Genomic DNA, 15685 nt, shown 5'->3' on the forward strand with positions numbered 1-15685 from the left:
ACATTATAACAAGAGATAAAATAGAAAAGAAAAGAGGTGATACGTATAAATAAAGGCAACAGTAGTATACCGCTGTTCAAAACTCGTAAATCTATGGACAAAAAACAAAATCGGGGTAACAAACTAAAACTGAGGGAGACGCATTAAATATATGAGAACAACGACACAACAGTAAAATGTAACACACACAGCAACGGACTAAGCATTAGACAAAATCCGATGAGAATAACCAATATAATATCAAAACCAAATACATGAATTTGGGATAGAAAAGTACCTTGACACGTCTTATAGTAATGTGAATTCACACTCAAATATAGGAGAAAACAAACAACACAACGGAAACACAACGTAAAAATGTAACACACACAGAAACGAACTATGATATAACAATGGCCATTTTCCTGACTTGGTACAGGACATTTTTAAAGAAAAAAATGGTAGGTTGAACCTGGTTTTGTGGCATGCCAAACCTCGCACTTTAATTGCATTGTTAAATATAACATTAAAATGACAACATAATAATACAGGACTACAATACAAATAAATAGGAGAACGTATTAGGCAAAGAAACACATGAATAATAGATAACAAAAGTTAAAAATTGAATAAGGAACAAATAAGTAACATGGTATCAGTCGAGCGCAAAAAGAAATATGGAATACGAAATAAATAACAAATATAACGAAAAGGTATCGGATAAGGAATAAGTATTAAGTAACAATAACGGATAAATAACGAATAGGCAACGAACAAGGAATAAGTAACTAACACGACAACCATGAAAAAATTACCAATCCATCTAATAAATAACCTTTGCAAATTCGGTCGCCCATGATGAAGGACGGAAAATCACAAAGATGCACTGGAAAAAATAGTATGCCGGAAAGAGGAAAAACCTAATTTATTGCAACGGACCACCTAAGAACCCTTAAACAAAAGTTGCAATGTTTTTCAAGCGCAAAGGATTTCACTCCTCCATTCTGACAAAACCGGACGTGGCTGGGTATTTATACATGATCCTGCACAGCAAACAATTTTAAACACCCTTTTAGGACAAGTCTTTATACTCATGAGACGCAGAAACTGGAACCAATCTCTATTGAAAATTTATTTCTTTAATTTCTTCAATATAGCTTGCACGTCTTCTATTATTGTAAAGCTTTGGTTAACTAGAAGTGATCAGATCAATTTTATTGAACGATACTGTATGGGATTATTTCTTCCGTCAAATTCTTTATTCAAGCTTTTTTTCAACATTGACCCGTCTTTACTATTGTTAGCCAGATGTTGTCACATTGTGCCTTCTGAAACTCACAGCTGAAAGAAAGAAAGAAGAGATTGCTTGATTCAGATTAATTAATGATTAAAGTCTATTTTTTCTCAGCTAAGTGTTTAGTGGTGACTGGAAACTTTTCGTTCCACTAATAACATACCAATGTAATTGTTTCCAATTGTTAATACTAACTTAGATGTATTACTACTGCATTTGAATCTCAATAATTTAAGTGTTAGTGAGGGGGATAGTAAACCGCCCTACACCCATAACATTTTCAAATGACACGTAATATCATACTTACTTATTTGTGTGTGTAACTCCATTAGAGGCGCAAACTTTAACTTGATCATAGCTACATGTTACTATGCCTTTATTATCACAGAACAATTGTCCGAGCTGGTCACGTGTTGGCTTGGGCGTGGTCGTAGGTTTGGTCGTTGTTGTAGTAGGGGTAGGAGTGGTTGCAGGCATAGGTGTCGTTTTCATTGGAGTTGCCATTTTGGTTGTCATGGCAACATATGTTGTAGATGCCATTTTGTTCGTTGTCGTCACACATCCAAACTCAGCATCTATTTGTATACGTTTGTCTTTACATCTGGCCTGATCAAAAGCACAGCTATAATAAAGAATAATGATATTCATTTTAGATCTTTAGCATAGTTTCAGCTGCTTTCATATCATTTGAATTGTAAATAAGACGGCGTATTCACCAGAGGAAAATGTTGAAAATGGATATTCAGCGCTCAAAGCGTCAGGTGTAATCTGTAATGCCAGCATTTTATAATGTTCTCTATATATTGATATTTCGTTTAAAAAGTTTATTCTTGAACTTGTTGAATAAAATTGTTACAGTCGATTTCAATGAGTGTGTAGCTAAAGGTAATATCTTTGGTTAGCTTGCTTGCTAGCTGAACCGTGAAGTCATTATGAGGTAAGGTATACTACCCTCCTTTCGAAGTAGCCTAGTCATACAGAAAGATAGAGTGGTTATCTGTCGGAATAGGCTAATATTAAAGGAGGGTAGTTTACATAACCTATCAATGACTTCACAGTTTAGCTAGCAAGCAAGCTAGCCAAAGATATTACCTTTAGCTATAAACTCATTGAAATCGGCTGTAAAGCAAACTACTAGTAATCAATTATGATGAAGGAAGTTTTTAACGATCTTGACTGGCTATACAAACCTCGCAAGGCCAATTAAATAATTTGCACATAAAGTACATATCAATTAGACAACACAGAGAAAACCAAAGCACCATAAATACATTTAGAGGTCAGTCTATGGTTTCCAACAATAGACATCAGTATAAATAACATACCAGCTCTTCATCGCATCGAGTATAATCAGCTGTGAATGGATTAAACACAGAGACTATGAAATCCCATACTACCAAATACACCCCCTTTCCCCCCTCCCCACCCCAAAAAAAACTAAATAATATATCTCAGACCTTTGTTTTAATCTCAATCAATGTACAAACGAGAGTGTTTTTAAAATATAACATAAATAAGTCAATAAATGGAAATCGTTTAACTCTATAATAAGTGTATAAAAGGGGATAAAAAAAAACCAACCACAAACAAAACAGCTTTGAACAATATCATATCAAAGATTGATCATAGTAACCAGGTGAAAGCAAGTTCTCAGAAATAAATAGGAAATCATACTGAAATATCGGTTACCTTACTTCAAAGTAGTTTTCACAAGAAAACACAACCTTGTGAAATGTCCCGAACAACCTGTACAGAAAAGAAACATGCAAAGATGTTTACAATCAAATACCAGACAAAATGATTGAACGACATCAGCTATGTCTTTCTTAGTAAGTCTTTCAAGCCAATTGCTAACGGTGTTAGTCTAATAAATAATAATTCCATTACCATAGATATCTGTTGAGTAATATTACAAATGCTACAAAAACCATGCACACTGCCGTTCTTTTCTGTCAAATGTAATCAAACACTTAATGTACACAAATATACCGTAAGGCCGCTCACTGGTAAAGTAAATACAGAGATTAACTACTCACAAATTCATATACGAGTTTCCATTAGAGTCACACACTGTTTCATCTGTGTCGACTGTCAGCTGACTACAGTCTAGTAGTATTATCTCCCGGCATAGCTCTTCAAAACTTACTGTGGCTGATACTCCGTAGATCACGCTTACAACTGTAATACATAAAAACAAATTTCTTGTATGTAGGCTTGACCGATATTGGTAGAATTTGTCCACAGAACATGTATTACTTATTATATTGAAAAGGGGTATAAATGAATATTTAAATACATCAAATTTGTTTTTATACGTACTAGAAAATACCCTCGAAATATACATTTTTGCACCCCAAACCCCCTAACATTAAATCCTGGATCTGCACCTGATTTCTGGTATTTCCGTACTCAGAACAACCCAATATATGAGTGGGCTTAACATTTTATGCGTTAATATATGAATGGGGTGGGTCACATTCCAGCCGAAAACTGAAGTTGAAGTAATCCCCCCCCCCCCCCCCACAGGTCACCACCCTTTTCCTGTTGAATTGATGCAGTTCCGCGGAAGGAAAGGCTCTTAAACATCTGTTGTTAAATTGCAGAGAGCGTATGTGTATCACAAAGTGTTTCAGTGTAAGGTCAATATTTACCGTATCTGATACGAAATAAAATTTAATTTTGCTGAGCAGACGTGCAATGACGAAAATGTTGGATGACGGCACGTAAATCTCAGAGCCGAACGTCGTGAAATGCGGTCGATCCGAACTGGCATTTTTCCCGATTTTAACAAACAAAAAAATCTTGAAATATACATATAATAAAGTAAAACTACGCTTTGTGGTATAAAACAATATTCGTGGATTTTATGTGAAAAAAGAAAACGCGACAACCAATTTCAATTCCATTCATTTAGTAATATAGACACGGTTGATAGAAAATGGTGAAGTGTTTTCAGAGTACAGTAATTGAATTGAGAAGGGGTTAAATTCACCGCGACCAATAACCTTTATATAGTTACAAGACAGAACTTTTAAAGAAAAGATAGCCTTATGCTTTAGTGAATCGCCACGATTTAAAAGAAAATTGTATCCAATGTAACACTGCAAGGTAACATTTGGCTTTCTTCTACGAAGGACGAAGAGTTGCTAAATAATAATCAAAACACAAGATCTAGATAACGATTCAGACGATAAAAACATAAAAAAAAAAGGTAAATGATAGTGAAAATGGGAGTTGTTTGTCAAAATATGGTCTTGTTACTCCTGGTGTCATAGGGTAGAACTTTGCACATTTATATCTTACATGTCTTATCTAAGATCGGTATTTAATTGCCCACATTAATTTTCTATAGTAAAAGAGTGTTAAGTATTTTTAAATTTATTGCTCTAGTGAACTTTAGCAGACTGTCTGATTGACCGTTAAATTTAATGTATGATGCAGCTGTGTGTTAACTGTAATCATTTATAATTAGAAGCCGTATAATTTATGTCTCTGTTTGTTTATATTCGGTCCCTATAGTTGTGTGGTCCGGGGATGAATGACGATTTTATTTGTGAGAAAGTGACGAAAGTAGTGAAGGCCTTCACGATAATGAAAGTTGGTAAATGTGGAGATGCGAGAGAGTTGAGGGTTGAGGATAGTTAATGAGAGTGAATGGATGTGTCTATATCAAACAATGTAAATTAATTGAAGTGTATATTTATGAACCTAGCTGTTTATAATAAATAAATCAAATCAAATCAAATAATTTTACTGGTGACAATTCCTATACAGAAATGATACCAGCCGACATTTACAAAAAACAAACAAACAAACAAACAAACAACCAAACATATGTTCTCAATGATCATGATAAGAGATACGTATTATATATTTACATTGCGTGGAGATGTTATTCATACAATATTATTAATTCAAGCTATTACAATCAGCTTTAATACTATAAAAGCTCTTAACAACATTATGTTTGCTTTAAATGAATGTTCAAATCATACATATCGCTTATTCCAGCTACACTTACAGTACTAATGTCCGTATCATTACTTTTCAACATGAAACTAAACTGATCTTGTTCACACATATTAACAAAAGATGGAACTATATCACTTAAATTACAAAAGAGTACATTTCTATTAAGTTCTAACGCTTTACATGAATAAGGAAATGGAACTCATCTTCAATTCCATCCTTAAAAATTGACAAATTCTCTGTTCTAAAGGTGTTCTTGTATATCTACCAACTTCTATTAGTAATTTACTATTACTAATTCTGATTTTTACCATTTTAGAAATAACACTTTTGTTAAGGTCCAGTAGAAGATATTTTTCTAATTCAAAATTGTTTTTAACTTTGCGATATGTTCTTAGTTTATTACCATGACTATTACCATTATTAGAGTCACAAAAAAGAGCATGTTTCCAGTATTTTATGAATTCCTCTTCTAATTTCTTTTGAAATGAAAAAAGTAATTTTTTCTTTGACATAGTATTTTGATTTTCCCAGACATGCTGAAAACCAAGTTTACCTAATAACACTTTTAATTTACTACAAAAACCATTAAGAAAGTTTAAGTTTTCATAACTTAAATATGTATATCTGAACATGAGTCTTTAAAGCCAGTGCCTTATACCAGCTCCGTGACACTGGGATCTGCGCCTAAGACCTAATTGACACGTTGTCCCTTGGATGTCTTTTTGGTAATTTCGTCGTTGTGTTTTTTTTTTTCTCACTAGCGTACTCATCTCTTTCTCGATTTTTTAAAGACTGCTCAGTTAAAAATAAACTTTGAACTTGCAAATTGTGGAACTACTTTTTACGGAATAAGCAATACCAATTCACTGGAATTGGAAAAGTGATTTAATATACAATACTTACCAGCACACAGATTTATTAAAACATTCATTTTAGTGACGTTTCCTTTTTTGTTTCTCCTTTGCACACCTATTACTGTTCCTTATGTGCTATATCCGTGACTTATCTATGTTCTTATCATGACGACTTCGACCTGAGTCAATCTGGTTATTGTTGTAGTGTATTTACGAGGAATGTTTTCATCCATATAGAACTATTCCGTCATTTCATGACAATTATATTGAGGTCATGTAGTACAACAGATAGACGCTTAATCTGATCCTCATTTATCATGTTTATTACTCTTCCAAATTATTGCTAAAGCCAACAAATACTTTAAAAAAGAAGTTCACTTGGAATAGTTATAAATAGAACAAAAACTCAATATCAAAAGAAGCTATGTGTTTTATGTATCCGAGCAGCTGCACACAAGTAAAAATAAGGATTCAAGTTTCATTTTATTCTGAAATTGACCTGGAAAATGATTATAATGGGCAGTCCCATTTCTCAGCGCGCGAACTTCGTCTATTAAAACATACGTCCACGTGTTCGTTACCATTATTAGTTCCTAAATCAACGGGATTTTGTATTATGAATAAGATGAAATATTGGATAAGAGACAATGAGATACCAACCAAACTATATACAAGATAACAACATTAAATGACATTTATAGGTTTAAAGTTTGGTCTTTAAAGATATAAAAGACGTCCATTCAGTAAGACACTATTTAGAAAAGAACTATACATTTCTGTGCATGCGAAGATTCCATATCATACATATAAAATAATTATTGTCCATTGCAAGGCAAAGATTCCATATCAACTTGAATAGTTTCTGAGCAAGAAAAACACTAAAAAATCTACTTTTCATTAAAACATTCCTTTTAAAGCCAAGTATTCATGGCTCACAAATTATGGCACTGCCTGACTATACACACGTTGTCGCTATTTACACCTTCCAAAAGTGAAAATAGTGTACAATAAGGCTTTGCCTGTTAATCAACCAAATAGGGCGAATTAAGATCATTTGTCTGTTTTTAAAGATCATAGGATGACCTCTAGATGTCCTTTTGGTTATGTAAGTTATAATTTTAAAACCGTTTTTAAAGTTCTCATATCAAAATTATAACCATAGTTTGAAAGCAGTATATTTATTTGAGTGAACCCGTAAAATAGTCTATGAACTGCAATCTCCAGCGTTCTTTATTTGCAAGTAGATGTTATCACACTGTACTTTGGCAAACTCACAACTGAAAAAGTAGCATATGATAGTAATATTAATTGTGTAATTGGAACATAATTTCTAAGAATTACTAGCTGTAGACACAAATAACAATAGATTGTTTACACCGAATCTAGAAAGATTTACACCAAGCGGATTATGTAAAACAGTGGCGGATGCAGGAATTTTCGAAAGGGGGGGTGCTAGCCCAGGGCAAAGGGGGGGTGCAGGGGGGGTGCAAACATATGTCCCGATTCAAATGCATTGATCGGCCAAAATAAAGGGGGGGTGCGGACCCCCGGAACCCCCCCTCTGGATCCGCCACTGTAAAATGTGAAGAGTCAAAAATTGATTTTATGGTTCATTAAATTCAAAATAAACTATTGACTTTCATTATAAATAAATTTCCATCAAAAATTAAACTCAAAGAACTTTTTATATTATTTATATTTACAATAACAATATACACACATGATGACGTATAATACACAACGTCAGAGTGGGCGTGTCGCCATAAAAATTGACAACATTGAAAATAAAAGTAATACTTTTAACCAATCAGAAGACAGTAAATACACCAAATTAAGTTATAATTAAATGTCTCCCGTTTCATTATTACGAAAATGGTTATATTTTTACAAACGTTTTAAGTTCTTATACTCTCTAAATTACAGATAGAGCAAATTTTACCCAAATAAAATATTGCCAACCGAGTCAAAGCCAATGTTGACAATGTTTTTTCCCCTGGGTAACAATCTGCTCTGTCACATTCTCATATATATTTATATGTTATACTGAGTTATCTGTCCTTTTTGTATTCAAATTTTTAATTAACTATAATTAATGCATTATGAATTCATTTATATAACGTTACAGCCATTCAAAAACTAACAAATAAAGCAAGATGGGTTAATTTATGTTGACAGTCTATTACCAATGTCATTTCAACTGCTTGGGCGGAGCTTACGTTTTAATTTGCATAAGGACAGTCTATTGAAGATGTGTGTGATTAGGATGATTGCTGTTATAATTATTACTGATTTATAATCACCTATCAGTGCCATCAAAGGAATTTACAAAAGAATGACTGGACACTTCATTGATGAGTTTATCCTAAAACACCTATCTATAGATGGAATGGTTTATTATGAGCGAAACATTCAAACTCCGCCCAGTCAAGTGAAATAAATTGATGTAATACGAAACCGGAAGCATGTGTTGAAATTAAATTTGTTGTCTTTTAAATCATTGATTTTTGATAGTTCAACACGAGAGTGACATTTTAAAAAAATGTTTCCTGCTGATCCATGTGAAAGAGTAAAATGTTTCTCTCGTATTAACTATCAATGAAAGGTATTTAACTTCCAATAGAATGATATAAAACAACATGAGCGGTACTTACTTGTTATCATACGTAACGCCATCAGTACCACAAACTTTGCTTGGATCATATTTACATACAATTGTATTCTTATTGTCACAAAACATTTGTTCTAACAGATTACGTGTAGGCCGGGCTGTCGATGGTTGTTTAGTCGTTGGTTGGGGATTTGATGTCGTTGAATTAGGCTGTGGAGTCGTTGATTGCGGCTTTTGTGTCGTTAAGGTTTTTGTTGTTGGCTTATCCGTTGTTCCTGTCATTATGATTTGTGCTGTTGTAGACATTTTTGTGCCGCTTGTCATCGTCGTCGTTTTGATTGCGGTTGTCGTTAGTTTAATCGTTGCTGTTGTTGGTGGTTTAACCGTTGCTGTTGTCGTTGGTTTAACCGTTGCGGTTGTAGGTGGTTTAATCGTTGCTGTTGTCAGTGGTTTAATCGTTGCTGTTGTCATGGGATTAACCGTTGCGGTTGTCGGTGGCTTAACCGTTGCTGTTGTCAGTGGTTTAACCGTTGCTGTTATCAGTGGTTTAATCGTTGCGGTTGTCGTTGGTTTAACCGTTGCGGTTGTCGGTGGTTTAACCGTTGCTGTTGCTGGCGACAGTAAACATGAGAATGAAGAGTCTATCACTACTGTGCTGTCTTTACAAACGGCTTGATCAAATGCGCAGCTAGTTAAAAAAAATAAGGTTGACTAAATATATCAATTGATTACACATAACCGTATTCAAATTCTAAAACAACTTTAAAAATAACACACGGAGCAGGATTTGCTTACGGTTCCGGAAGACATAAGATCACCCCTAGTTTTTTTATGAGGTTCGTGTTGATCCGTTTTTAATTTCTATGTTGTGTTTTGTGTTTTGTGTTTGTCTTTTTCTTATTTAGGCATGGTGTTGTAAGTTTATTTTTACGAGTTTGGATGTCTCTTTGGTATCTTTCGCCTCTCTTATATACGAAGGCGTTTAATAAAGTCCTATATCGTTTAAATATTTTATTGTTCGGTCAATAAATAGAATAAAGGTTACGTCCGTGGAGAAAAAATGTTTATGTTTTCAAAATTATATACAACACTGAGAGAATTATGAATGAAGGTCAAAAATCAAACGATTAGAAAGAAACAAAACATTTACCCGAACTGACGATAATTACTTAATATCAGATGTTATTTATATATTAAATTCTTCAAACTTAACAGTATGTATTTCTAGGACGAAATAAAAATCTTAATCAAAATGTATTAACACTAAAATGATACAGAACACTTTGGGAAGAACACACAGTTTGGCTGGCCCCTGACTTCTCACATCCATCAGTAAATCCCATGCTTAACATTGTCCATTTGCTAGCGTAGGACGTATTGATACGCAGCCGCGGTCTCAGTGCGTTTATGTTTGTTTTTTTAGTGTTCCTGGTGAACGTAAATCCAGAAAGGCGCTTCTGACTTATGAAATAGTTCATTCATGGAGCCTTTGCATGCAACATTGCTTTTTATAGATCCAAAGATGACAAGTTGCAGACAAAAATCCGGTCCTTTTTTAATACACCCTCATTTTTAAGTGGCATAATTTTTGCAAAACCTATCTATTATGTCATCCTGACAATGCAGAAAATATTTTGGTACTGTACATTCGATCGATCAATCCACATTGGGATTAGAGTAATATTTTAAATAGCGTGATCAAATTTATGATTTGATGACAATTCTTCTAAAAAACTTACTTTCACAAAGCTAACTTTGGATCTACTCATGATGTTATAATATGAATATCAAGGGTTGATTTCCAAAAAATATAAGAAATATTACTATGACTTAGTTTATCTTTGTGATATTTGATATAACCTATGATGAACAGGTTGATGTATCTTAGAAGGTGTGCAGTGATATAACCCATGATGAACAGGTTGGTGTATCTTAGAAGGTGTGCAGTGTGAAGGTGTTTGAATTTCAATATTTTAATGTCGTTAAACTCCTCTCTGGTCTAAATCCCTGTTTCTATGGTGATTACTGTTTTCACTTCTATCATAGAACATGTAAAACAATATTGGCTCCTTTATATAAAAAAAAGTCATGAGAATTTATTTCCCCAATGTGTTCATTTATAATAGAATTGTTATTCTTTTGCTATTGTGTGGTTTGTGTTTCACAACCTAAATATGCTAGATAGTAAAATATTAATTAGTATGTCCTGTTCCAAGTCAGGTATAAGACAGTTGATATCAAATAGTTCGTTTCTATATATGTTGGCGTTTGTTTTTGTTGCACTTCAGTGTTCTCTTTATTCCTTTTTTCCTCTTATAGTTGATGATTTTCCATCGGTTTTGGTTTGTGACCCAGATTTGTTTTATCTCTATCGATTTAAGACTTTTAACACCGGTATGATACTGTTGCCTTTATTCATAACATAATCGGGTTTTTTGCCACCATACTATATGTATCAAACCTATTTGGCTTTTAGTTTAAACATATTTAATTTTTGTATCTATGTGGCTTGTATAAATAGCTGTTAATAAAATGCAAATTAAAGTCATACAGATTACTCACAAGTTGTGATACAAGAATCCGTTTGTGTCACATATTCTCTCGTCGGTATCCACACTGAACCTGTCACAGTTAAAGCTTAAGATGGTGTCACATGGCATACCATTATTGAAGAAAGCCGATGTCTTTCCAAACAACACTACAAAGTCACGTGACAAAGTCGTAAAAAAATAACTTATTTATCTGTATGATTGTTGTACAAAAAAGTGCAAATGACTAAGGGAGCTACCATTTGATTTTTAGGGGTGGGGGGGGGGGGGGGGGGGGAGGTGCTAGGATGAAAAAGTTTGTCCTGCATTTTTTTTTAGTTGTAATCTCTGTCCTGCCTTTTTATTTTTCACTCTATTCGGTCCTGCCTTTTTTTTATTAGTTTATCCTGACTTTTTTTACCTAAATTGTCATCCTGCCTTTTTTTTTACTCAAAACTCCTGTCCTGCCTATTTTTTTCAAATTTCATCCTAGCCCCCCCCCATAAAAATCAAAAGGTAGCTCCCTAATTCCTCAAACAAGGGTATTGTGAATAATCAATTTCTTCGAAGAAACGGTTTGATAGTTTTACTGACAAGCCTTTGTGTTATTAAATCAATTAAATTTCCTATTTTCATGCATAACATAGTAATAAATTGTAAACGCTACACAACAAAAAATCTTTTAAAAATGTTGAAACATCTTTTATAATTTCATGTTTGTCCTTTAAACAATATTAAAAAAACATTCATTAAACAGCTGCAGTTATATCAAAATAAGCAAACACCATACAAAAAACAACAACATTGTACTTGAAAAGAATAAAAAAAATCATAAAAGTTTTGATGGAACAACAAAAGAAGGTAGTGAGTAGCATCAACATATTTTCATAATTAAGCTTACCACAAAAGAAAATACATAATTTGTACATTTTTCCTGGTGAATTGTCTGAATTTTAATAGTTCGTAAATATTGTATTAACTAACGAGCGTGACCTATCTTATCAATATATATTAAGTACAAGTATTAGTACTACCAAATTCTTCATCTAACATTCTTTCTATATATATACCCTATATACTTCCTTTAGTCTTCTAATAATAATTTGAATAATGGCCATTTCTCAATTATTTCAAAAATGACCGTGTTTCATTAAATCTCACCACAATATAGAAATTATGTATTTCAATGATGATTCCATCTACAGGAATTGTAATACAACATTTGTAATAAGAAGTTGTATTTCTCTATGATTCCTGGTTCGGTTAATTTTACGCAATGTATTTTATGATTTCGACTTTTAAATCTTCCCATTTTGCTATGAACATCTATCGATAAAGGTTTAAACAATACAACTGTTTTTCGACCTTTGCTTCTGGTTTTTTTTTTACCTTAAAATGACATTAGCAACGATATTAAGAAAAGAATCAAAATATGATTTATTTTGTTCAATCATTAACGAAAGTAAAACAGGGAAATGATAATTCACTTTAAGATGCCAGTTTTGGTTCAATCTTTCCAAAAAAAGAGCTAAGAAACAACGCTAATGAATTATTCACTTGCGAGTAAAAAAATCGAACTCATTGAATCCATTTTCATGGGATCTTCAATTCAATCCCTAAGCTAGATATGGGTCACGCATGAATTAGGAGTATTCAGTTATAAAAGAAAAAGAATGTCAACATTGGAAGTGAAGCAAGAATGAACTCATTTATATACAGGTAAAAACGATGATTTACATATATCTTTAACCTAAAATATGAAATCAAACAGTGTTTAAAAAAATCTAATTGAACAAGTTCCCTATCTGTTCATATGTGCATTTATGTTTATATCGGGTTATATTACCGATGGCAGTCTGCGGTGGTCACCTCTATTGTTAATTAGGTGGTGTCTTTACTAAAATACATACAATATGCTGATACATATAATAAAACCTATACATTGTAAATTGTAAATTTGTTACAAGGAGTGCGGAAATAGTTTTTACAAAATACAATTAATATTAAAAAATCATCCATCAGAGACAAAAAAAAGTCATTTACTACACATCCCAGGGATTTAGTGTTTTAACGCCACGAAGAGTCAAAAGAAGACATGATTTGTGCACTGCCAAAATGGCTTAGCATTTTGAGATTGCTTTCAGTGATGCTTATTCCATTTGATAGCATTTTGTTATAAACATGTTCTAGAATTGTTTTGTTTGTTTTTGTGTATCTGTTATACGTAATACTGTAATGGTTGTTTCCCCTGTACTGTTTTTTGTTTTATATTTTTGAATGCACTTCCGGCTGTTAGTTTACTGATTGGGAATACAAATGTTAAGGGATAAAACAATCTAGATTAAAACCACTGTTTGTCCAGTACCTTGACGTTGAATCTATTAGGTTTTGTTTAACTACCATTGTGTCTTCTATTTTATTGCAATCTGAACTACTGCATTGAATGGCTTCATCACAGAACATGCAACTTTTTTCCAATCCAAACTGTGACATAACATCTCATGCAAATAGAGGCCTGAAAGACACTCCACACCGAGGTCGTATTTCATCATTCATTTATTGTTGTCTGTTTTTTTATTTTTTTTCATTTTTACCATAGATACTCTTTTCAATTCTTTTTGTTTCTAATGTTATATACGATTTCCAACAAGCCATTCGTAAGGCTAATATATTGAAATTAAACATGGAGCTTGCATAAGACAAAGGATCTCGCACCCCTTATGTATTACATTCTAATGATTTATTTTCATTTCGTAACTGAGAGAATGCTTGTTTGTATTGTATTCACTAAACTATGTTGTATGTCTTTTAGTCGTTTTTCGTCATTTTGCAATGTGAATGTATTTATCGTTTATCGTGAAAATGCCTTACCAAGTCAGGAATATGACAGTTGTTATCAATTCGTTTGATGTGTTTGGGCTTTTGATTTTGCCATTTGATTAATGATTTTCCTTTAAGAATTTTCCTCAGAGTTCAGAATTTTTGTGATTTTACCTTTTATCTTTTGTAATCGATATTCACTTGTTGGAGAACATGGAGAACACTTGATATAAATTTTAATAGACTTTGACATGTAGTACTTTATAATATCATCCGTTTTTCATGTTTCTATTGTTGTATTTTGAGCTTTCTTTAGTCGTTATGACCCCCGAGAAAACGTATTATATCCTGCTTTGTGGTCCTGTATGTTACCCACTTTTTTGGGAGCAGTTATAAATGTGCATACTGGATCCCATTTATTTATTTTAAAAGTCAATTTGACTATTCAAAACATACATTTTATCACTTTAAACCTTATATAGAGATGCACAACAACCTTGCTGCATGCCTTGTCATTTTTGCCAGAAACCTAACCTAGTGGTTTTCTTTGATTTTTGTCTACCATAATTGTCATAACTTCTTTTTTGTTCATGTGAATCGCAAGTTAGGGCTTTAGTTTTCGAAATATTTAATATTTTTTCATCCCGGAAGCGTTCATGGCTTACTTTAAGATGTGAGTTTTGCTATAAAAGAGGGACGAAAGATACCAAAGGGACAGTCAAACTCATAAATCTAAAACAAACTGACAACGCCATGGCTTAAAATGAAAAGGACAAACAAACAACAACACACACGACACAACATAGAAAACTAAAGAATAAACAACACGAAACCCACCAAAAAACTAGGGGTGATCTCAGGTGCTCCGGAAGGGTAAACAGATCCTGCTCCACATGTGGCACCCGTCGTGTTGCTTATGTGATAACAAATCCGGTAAATAGTCTAATTCGGTAGGTCACATTCATGAAAGGGAAGGGGATTGTAGTTACGACGTAAGGAACATATCCGATATCATTTGTGAAACGGTTATTCCATAACGGTCAACCAACTCGTGATGGCGTCCGTAAAATTTACGAAGGAATGATTTCAACTTCACCATTGGAACTCTTGGTTTAATAGCTTCCTTGTAAGCAGCAACCCTCTATCAAGAAAATCATGATAGGAAATGCAAGCACGGGAATATCGTATCAATTGGGAGATATATACCCCGTATGCAGGTGCTGCTGGAATGTTGCTACTTAGAAATGAAAAGTTCACAATTGGAAAGCTGAAATCATCTCTTTTGTCGTAAAGTTTTGTTTTCAACCGACCCTGAGTGTCTATTTCTAGATGTAAATCAAGATATGAGGCCGACTTAACTGTATCTGTAGTATCCTTTATCTCTAGCTCGATTGGATAGATGCGTTCCACATAGTCACCAAATTTTGAATTATTTAGTGAAAGAACATCATCTATGTAGCGAAAAGTTGAGTTAAAGGATATTGCTAACTTCTTATCTTTCTTCCTAAGAAGTTCCTGCATGAAGTCAGCCTCATAATAATAAAGAAACAAGTCGGCAAGTAGAGGGGCACAGTTTGTTCCCATTGGAATACCGACAGTCTGTTGAAAAACACGTCCTTCGAACGTAACA

General features: G+C 33.4%; 2 protein-coding genes across 2 annotated transcripts; both read right to left on the reverse strand.

Moving 5' to 3' along the window:
* Positions 1–1179: 1179 nt before the first annotated feature.
* LOC143080814 (uncharacterized) lies at positions 1180–6308 on the reverse strand. Its single transcript, XM_076256872.1, has 4 exons — positions 6149–6308; positions 3310–3451; positions 1581–1895; positions 1180–1320 (listed from the first exon to the last, which is right to left on the reverse strand). Exons 1-4 carry the CDS (start codon positions 6174–6176, stop codon positions 1254–1256), a joined length of 552 nt encoding a protein of 183 aa, XP_076112987.1. The 5' UTR covers positions 6177–6308; the 3' UTR covers positions 1180–1253.
* Positions 6309–7261: 953 nt separating this feature from the next.
* On the reverse strand, positions 7262–12227 carry LOC143078440 (uncharacterized). Its single transcript, XM_076253309.1, has 4 exons — positions 12137–12227; positions 11270–11405; positions 8751–9395; positions 7262–7376 (listed from the first exon to the last, which is right to left on the reverse strand). Exons 1-4 carry the CDS (start codon positions 12162–12164, stop codon positions 7304–7306), a joined length of 882 nt encoding a protein of 293 aa, XP_076109424.1. The 5' UTR covers positions 12165–12227; the 3' UTR covers positions 7262–7303.
* Positions 12228–15685: the final 3458 nt, after the last annotated feature.

Source organism: Mytilus galloprovincialis, chromosome 6 (assembly GCF_965363235.1).
Source record: "Mytilus galloprovincialis chromosome 6, xbMytGall1.hap1.1, whole genome shotgun sequence".
NCBI lineage: Eukaryota > Metazoa > Mollusca > Bivalvia > Mytilida > Mytilidae > Mytilus > Mytilus galloprovincialis.

Coding starts and splice junctions, on each gene's coding strand:
- LOC143080814 (XM_076256872.1), bottom strand. CDS start 6,176: ATGAATGTTTTAATAAATCTGTGTGCTG. Junction 1,896..3,309: donor GGAAACTCGTATATGAATTT/GTGAGTAGTTAA, acceptor TCTTTATTATAG/CTGTGCTTTTGATCAGGCCA. Junction 1,321..1,580: donor GGAGTTACACACACAAATAA/GTAAGTATGATA, acceptor TCTTTCTTTCAG/CTGTGAGTTTCAGAAGGCAC.
- LOC143078440 (XM_076253309.1), bottom strand. CDS start 12,164: ATGTACAAATTATGTATTTTCTTTTGTG. Junction 11,406..12,136: donor ATTATGTATTTTCTTTTGTG/GTAAGCTTAATT, acceptor GTGACTTTGTAG/TGTTGTTTGGAAAGACATCG. Junction 7,377..8,750: donor GGCGTTACGTATGATAACAA/GTAAGTACCGCT, acceptor CTACTTTTTCAG/TTGTGAGTTTGCCAAAGTAC.